Source organism: Gymnoscopelus microlampas, assembly GCF_963454915.1.
Source record: "Gymnoscopelus microlampas genome assembly, chromosome: 6".
NCBI lineage: Eukaryota > Metazoa > Chordata > Actinopteri > Myctophiformes > Myctophidae > Gymnoscopelus > Gymnoscopelus microlampas.
The window spans coordinates 47,185,594-47,193,886 of NC_139943.1; the positions used below are offsets into that span (position 1 = coordinate 47,185,594).

At 40.0% G+C, this 8,293-nt stretch overlaps 1 protein-coding gene across 1 annotated transcript; it reads left to right on the forward strand.

Annotated features, from left to right (window-relative positions):
* Positions 1 to 1,185: 1,185 nt before the first annotated feature.
* Positions 1,186 to 6,399, forward strand: mgat4c (mgat4 family member C; the record flags this gene model as incomplete). The annotated part of the gene is made up of 3 exons (XM_084060203.1): positions 1,186 to 1,317; positions 2,738 to 2,882; positions 5,243 to 6,399. The coding sequence occupies exons 1-3, from the start codon at positions 1,189 to 1,191 to the stop codon at positions 6,397 to 6,399; spliced, it is 1,431 nt and encodes a 476-aa protein (XP_083916329.1). The 5' UTR covers positions 1,186 to 1,188.
* Positions 6,400 to 8,293: the final 1,894 nt, after the last annotated feature.

Consider the following 8,293-nt stretch of genomic DNA (forward strand, 5'->3'; position numbering starts at 1 on the left):
AGAACATGCATTCAGAAAGTAGTCTTTCTTATGAAGTAGTATATGTGTTTCATTACTTTAATGCAGTCATTTATTTATTTTACTTACAAGACTGTGATGATGATCTAACACTGGTGGTATCCTTCGGGACTTATGAAAGTACATGTTGACATACAATAATATGGGTTTAGGGGGGCTATATGGATGAGGGCAATGTGCCAAATGTCATCCATTATCTTTGTTATTATTGAATTGGAGCTGAGTTGATTCACATCACCAGTCGGTGTCAGCGGGTAGGTCGTTCTGCACCGAGTCCCTGCCGCGCCATCAATTTTCTTTCAGCTTATTATGTGCTTTACCAATCAGCCAATTTTCAGCCTACCTCTCGCCTGAGAAGAAAAAGTACCCAGTTACATCTCATTAGGGGTGTATTGAAAAGTAATTATGATTCCGGCGGAAGATTAGGGTGACATACGACGGGCGAACGCGCAGCACTAACCCGTTCAATCCGGGGACGCATCTGTGTCATTTTAGATTTCTATGAGCTATTCAGAAAATAGCAGATATACAAGCTCATAGCGCGGCACCGAGTTTTGAAAAATCGTGAAAATGTGTGCAAGATGAATATTGTTTTAACGCGAGAAAAGAATTACTAAAATCTTGGCTTCTGGGGGATTCTACAAATAAAATCCTAAATCCAAAAAAACACATGTTTTATTAAATTATGTCGCTATAATATCAGTGGTTCTCAAACTTTTTCCATGTCAAGCCCCAAGTCCACCCCCAAAATGATGGACCCCCATCTCATAATATGTTGTTCCAGGGACCCCCCCAGAAGCAAAGATTTGAGTTAAAAATGTTGTTTTAAAAAACATATATATTCAACGATTTGCAAAAGTTTTCACGATTAGTAAAAAAAAAAAAGAGGAAAAAAGCAGATCTACAAGCTCATAGCGCGGCACTCGGTGCCGCGCTATGAGCTTGTATATCTGCTATTTTTGAATAGCCCAAAGAAATCTAAAATGACACGGATACATTCCCGGTTTGAATGGGCTAATATGAATTCCCCCAGAACTTATTGGCGCTCAAGAGAGGAAGACAGATGATTTGCATACAGCCTGGGGGGCTGATGACATACGCGAGCAAGCCGACTAACATGTCACGTCTCACGTTTTTCTCGTTGCAGATCCCAGTGAGAGTGTGTCCGCCATGAGACTGGTGTGGAAATCCCTGGACAAGATGAGGTGTCTGAGGAAGCGCTCCACCATTCCCTTCCTCGGATTCCTCATCACCTTCCTCCTGTTCCTCAACCTCTACATTGAGGACGGCTATGTCCTTGTGAGTATAGGCACTGTATTGTGTTTTTACTTTATTGGCGTGTTACTTTTTGTAGCACGGTTTGTGTGAGTTTTTTTTTGTTTGTTTGTAAATTTGTGTTGGTTTCGGTAACCCGACATAAAAACAAATGGCAGACAGGTACCACACTATTTAAAGGTTCTATGACATTCATTTTCACTTTTTTCATTTTTTATGTTTTTTGGGGGGTTTTATGACCTCAATTACACCCCAAAAAACTGAACTTTGAACATTCAGTGGATTTTCTGTGGTCTGTTTTTTTTTTTTATAATTAGGCTGAAAAGTAATCTGGGATTGGCCCCTTGACTTTGATGTCATAGTCACTTAATCCCACCCCCTCTCCTCCCCGCCCTTCCCCTCCCCCATCCTTTCTTTTGGGGGGGGGCAGATGCGATGATGGACAGGCAATATCCCTCAACAGCAACACCCGCAGGCAAATATTACTTTTGACATTGCAGTTAAAAAGGCTTTAGAAATGTGAGAGAAAAACACCTGCAATGGCTCACTGGAGTGGAATGTTCAGTTGAATCTTTTTATACACGTTTGAAGGACCATGACAAAGACTTTTAATGTGTTGTAAAACTGAATGTCATGAAACCTTTAATCAATATAGCACTATATTGTGATTAAGTGATGTATTTTGGCCTTTCGTCCACATACAGAATGCATTTTGATCACTGAAAAAGGACGTTTTAAAAATTGCTTCCAAGGTGATGATATTCAGAAACAATGTTTGAAATGTTTGCCAGAAACCTGAACATGCATAAAATAGAGATGTATTTTCCTCTGCACGGGATAAAGTGTCACTTTGTTGTTAAAATGGGTAGTACTTTTATCCTTTTCTTATTTTTAGGTCAAATCCCCATCTAATTAATTATTTGTTCCCCTAAAATGCATGTGACCCAGTATACTTGTGCAACCAGAGATATTCTTGTATTCGTAAATAACATCCATGTTGTCCCTTTCATAGATTCTTGTTTTCAAAGGAAACACGTTTAAATTTTCATGACATGGACCCGAGTTGACATCATGCAGTTGATTTATGCCTTATTCATGCTGGCATCAAGACTTGGTGATCATGGCACATTGTCTGTATTTGTTGTTTAAATTATTAAGAACAAGTTCACATTTCTCCAGCTCTCCAGTGTTTCCATCTAAGTCTGTTTACTTGTTATGCTCAAAGGCATTTGAATATTTCCTTTTGTCTTAGAACTGTCAAGAGCCAGAATGGTTTAATACAGTTGTATTAAAATACAGTGTTTCAAGATTGCATAGGATGTTCCAAAAGACGTTTCAGTAGCAACAATGTGTGTTTGTTTTTGTTCAATGAATATGAGACATTTTGCTTTGTCGGGGTACTCATAATATGAATGTTTCTTGTCTTTGTTCTACAACGCTGGAGGAGGACAAACGACAGCTGAGAGAAACGTCAGTGCACCCGCCGAGCACAGAGCGGTACATCCACACCTTCAGAGACCTCACTAATTTCTCTGGAACCATTAATGTCACATATCGTTATCTCGCCGGGACCCCCTTGAATCGCAAGAGTAAGTTGAGCATTTATAAATGAAGATTTCGTATAGGTGTTTTGTCTCCGACCTTGGAGAGTAACTCCGTTAATTTCACTATCTGTCTTAATTACATTGGCCCTGTGTAGCTGAATAGGTAGAGCGTGGCACAAAAACGACCTCTATTAGGACTTTCATTACCACTGTACGTAGGTAAGTGGCTTTCAAACTTTTTGTCCCCAAGACACACCAAAGTCATAATTTCACGGCACACCTGTATTCATCTGTGCAAAATAGCCTCTATTAAACACATGTTATCATACTTGTGTATCACTCTGTAAAGCTTTATTTTAAGTAAAGGTTTTTACCACAGGTAGATCTAGAAGCTCACAACGCATCACATTGTGACACGTTCTCAGCTCTTTTTTTTTTTAAAGGAGTAGTTCACCCAAAAAAATACTTATTTTCTATCAATTACACACCCCATGAAGCCTTGAATTCATGGAGATTTTTTAGTTTTTGTCACATTCCTAATCCAATAATTTGATGAACGGGTCATCGGTCATTAGGAGACTCTTTGAGTCAACTCTACCGGTCATGAAATTATTGGCTCAGGAATGCGACAAAAACTAAAAACTCTCCATGAATTCAAGCCTTCATGGGGTGTGTAATTGATAGAAAATAAGCAATTTTTTTGGGTGAACTGCTCCTTTAATTTGTGAAAAAATATTATGAATAAATAAATAATGATAAAACAATGTATCTATAATGACATGCCCAAAATAGTGATACTAAGTTGAAAGTGGTTCAAATATATTCTAGTGTATATAGAATTTGCCTCTGTATTGTAGAAATGAGAGTGCAAAAAGTTCTGATTGTACATTTTTTAAGTAATTCATAACTTTTGTACACTTTAAAATATATTTATATAGGCTATTCTATTGCAATAATAATAAGTGGTCGTAACAAAATCCCTGGGTACACCTGGACTTGTCTCAGGGCACACCAGTGTGCCTCGGCACCACCATTGGGAACCACTTAACCTGCCATAAACCCTCACAAGTTCAAGAGGTTCCATTCTGTCAGCACTTCAGAGGTGCAGGCATGGGCTAAACTAAAGCCTTATTCATAATTCATTATACAATGGTGTCAATCGATGAAAATGGCGGATTTTCAAGCAAAGGTATGTGACACCTCAATGGTCAGAGCATGGCCTAAAGCCTACTTTACATTTCATCATACTGTAAAAAAAGAAATTAAGATTTTCATGCAAAAGTATGAGACACTGTACAATGAAGTATCAATGACAGTAAAACAAACAGTGAACACTGCTGGGGCTAAGGGTTCCATTCCCTGTCTAAGCACAATAGGTAAAGCAGTGCACCGTTACGGTCAAAGGTATTGACTCATGGATCTATATAAGGATGGACGGATCAATGCAGAAAGATCTATACTTTCAATACTGGTATTTCTTTTTGAGAACCAATTCCCACATTCAAAAATATTACCTTATTATTTAATTATTATTATTTTTCTTTTAAATTTATATCTAACGGGGAAAAGTTGGAAATAAAAAGTAGCAAATAGAAACGAATTATTATTCTGCCCTCTGCCTCCGTTCCTCAAGTACACACAGAAAGGTACACTAAGAAATACGAGATGGAGTGAATGCTGTATGGAAGAGCAGTGTTAGTTATTTCACTCCACTAAACAAAAATGAACCAACATGTCATGTGTGTCAAAAGTCAATACGATATTGTGGCAATACCACAAACTGCTGAAACACATGAAAATCAGCCACATAAAACTGCAGGAGTTATCCCACGTAGACGTACTGTATATTGTGATCATTCGGTTATTTTTTATTCTTTGAACAGAAAGATGGAAATGAGTAACATATTCTCTAACTATTTCTGAATACATTACATCCATTCAGCATTAGCCTGTATGTATGTTATAGGAAAATTGATATGCATAAATGAGAGAATTGATAACAGGGAATGTTTCCTTTCAGCTTTGATTAGGGTTTATGAAAGCTAGACAATGTAATAATTCCCAGAAAATACTCCTCTGTACTGTCAGAGTCACTTCCCTAATTATTAGTTCTCTTTGATTCTCAGTGTAGATGTGAAGCATGTCTGCACCGACAGTACACATTATGGGAGGAGAAACTACTTCCAGACAGTCCTAATGAACTAGACTGACCAAGGGGGGTTTAAAAATATCTGACATTAGAGTTTGCTTATTCCCCCTTTAAGAACACAAACATGACATTTCAAGTTAATTGCATAAACTAAGTCCTCAGCTTGAAATAATCTTTCATGCTTGTTTACTTCAAACTAGCTATTTACAAACGTCATATATCTGTATTATATTCTATTATTATCTGTTTTGTTCAGAGTATCTCACCATTGGCCTGTCGTCGGTCAAAAGGAAACGTGGGAACTACCTCCTGGAGACCATCAAATCCATCTTCGACCAGTCCAGTTATGAGGAACTGAAAGAGATCGTGGTTGTGGTCCATCTGGCAGACTTTGACATGGTCTGGTGTGAGAACCTGGTGCAGGAAATCACCAGGAAGTTTGCCCACCACATCATAGCCGGACGTCTCCTGGTAATCCACGCTCCGGAAGAGTACTACCCATCTCTGGACGGGCTGAAAAGGAACTACAATGACCCAGAGGATAGGGTCCGTTTCCGTTCCAAGCAGAATGTGGACTACGCTTTCCTCCTCAACTTCTGTACAAACCTCTCTCACTTCTACATGATGTTAGAGGATGATGTGCGCTGCTCCAGGAACTTCCTGACAGCACTGAAGAAGGTCATCACTTCCAGAGAAGGTTCTTACTGGGTAATGCTAGAGTTCTCCAAGCTTGGCTACATAGGGAAGCTGTACCACTCCAAAGACCTGCCACGTCTGGCCCATTTCCTGCTCATGTTCTACCAGGAGATGCCATGTGACTGGCTCCTCATTCACTTCAGGGGTCTGCTGGCCCAGAAGGACGTGATCCGCTTTAAGCCCTCGCTGTTCCAACACATGGGTTACTACTCCTCTTACAAAGGAGCGGAGAACAAGCTGAAGGACGATGACTTTGAGGAAGACTCCATAGACATTCCCGACAACCCTCCCGCCAGCCTGTACACCAACATTAATGTCTTTGAAAACTACGACGCCACCAAGGCGTACAGCAGTGTGGACGAATACTTTTGGGGGAAGCCTCCTTCCACCGGAGATTTCTTTGTCATAGTGTTCAACAAATCTACCAAGATTAGCAAAATAAAGATCGCCACCGGCTCGGACGACCGTCAGAATGACGTTCTCCACCATGGAGCTCTGGAGGTTGGGGAAAAACTTGTCGGGACTAAGAAAGGAAAACAGTGCTCCACCTACATCACATTGGGGGAGTTTAAAAATGGCAACATCGAGGTTCAAGACGTGGACCACAAGATTGCCTTTGACATTGAGTGTGTGCGCATCGTGGTCACGGCCAGCCAGAAAGAGTGGCTTATCATTAGAAGTATAAGTCTTTGGACTACACAGCCTCCCAGCCAATGAGGACTGTAGACATAAAGACAAAAAAAGACTCAGTGGGTCCTATTTTGCGCGTATTAAGTACCAGGTGTTATGGCTTAACTTAACCCATTAAGACCTGAGGCGATTCTTAAAAATGATTTTTTTTTTATCTAAAAAAAAATGTTTTCAAGATTTTTCAAAAATAGCAGATCTACAAGCTCATATGAGCTTGTATATTTGCTATTTTTGAATAGCCAAAGAAATCTAAAGTCTTAATGGGTTAAGACCTGGAGGCGTGGCCAGTGCTGTTCGGCTATTTTGAGTGGCCAAGCAGCATTGGCCACGCCTCCAGGTCTTAAGTTTAGTCATAAGACCTGGCACTTAAAGACGTGCAAAATAGGGCCCATTATGTCATAGAGGCAAAGATTTTTTAAATCATTATTTATTAACGTAATTGTTTCAAGGTTTATTTATTCATTTTGTATGTGACTGTTGATAGTAATTTTTGATTGCCAAATCAGTCTATAGTTTTTTATATCTTCCATCGTGGGAACCATCACAATCATTCTTAAGGACTGTTCAGGTGACCTCAGAGTGTACGTGTTTCTTTATTATAACTCTACATATCTCTCCTTTTAAGCTATTTGTAAATCATTAGATGATTATGACATTATTAGCAAGTCTTTATAAATGCTCAGTTTAGAAAGTGGCAGCAACTGAGCTGTTGAATTTAATCATTATATTTATTTTTTCACGTTGTTGCTTTTTTGTTGTTTTTTTGTGGCTTGCTGCTCATTTGCTTATTCGTTCTTTGACTGATTTATTAATGATGCACAAATGAATTGCCAATAATACCATGTATGTATTTTGTCTGTAGACTAATTATTTACAAATGGCAAGAAAGGATTGTTACTGTATCACAGAGCATTGCAGCATATTTTTTCTGAACAGGTTCATGCAAGTAATCCACCTAACATTGCGGTCTTGAACAATATTTCACGACTTCTAAGTGTAGCCCATGCAGGGATGTCTCTCCAGAGAACATCCCTACTCGCCCACTCGAGTTATTTAGATTCTCTAAAAAGGAAACCCCACCAGGAAAGAACCAGAGGTCAGTATGAATATTCATCATGTCATGCCTAACTTTTTCTCCTCCCCTCATTTTAATGTTCTGCCGGGTTCTGAGGGTGATGGCTGTGTGGGCCAAGTTCTTTCTTTTTCTTAGCACTGTATGTTCTGTCAAAGGCCCCTGACAGCAGAACAATGTTTGTTTTCACCCATCTTCTCCAGGAGCCGAGATTAGATTGCACAGTGAAGAATGGGGCGGGCCGAGGCCTGATCTTGGGTCTCTCTCTCTCTCTCTCTCTCTCTCTCTCTCTCTCTCTCTCTCTCTCTCTCTCTCTTTATTCTTTCCACCACAGCACAATTTTACCCAAGTAAATTGGTCTGTGTTTGGCTCACTCTCTACACCAGCAAACAACCTCCCCCAAAGCTATAGGATCTCAATTCAGTGGTTTTCCTTCTCTTTCCGCAGTCTCTCTCTCTCTCTCTCTCTCTCTCTCTCTCTCTCTCTCTCTCTCTCTCTCTCTCTCTCTCTCTCTCTATGGCTGTTTGTATATGATCTGCTCCCTCGATTCATAGAATATAGGGGGTGCAGTGTTTGGAGGGGGTGCGGGGGGTGCAGGGTGGGGGAACTTCCTCGGCTTTTGTTCTGAAGCTTCGTTTCTCTGCATTAGTTTGAGTCGTACAGACATCAATTAACAAGGACCATGCGGCGCAGGCAAACTTCAACAAACTTCAAAATGTTACCTCAGAGGCATCCTTGAAGGCCGCCCCTGTATTTTTGTTTTCCTTCGCACATCATTAGGATAAGGCAGCACACGATGCTATTGACACTGATGCTGTTCCTTTCTAAAAAGCAAACAGGCTTCAAATG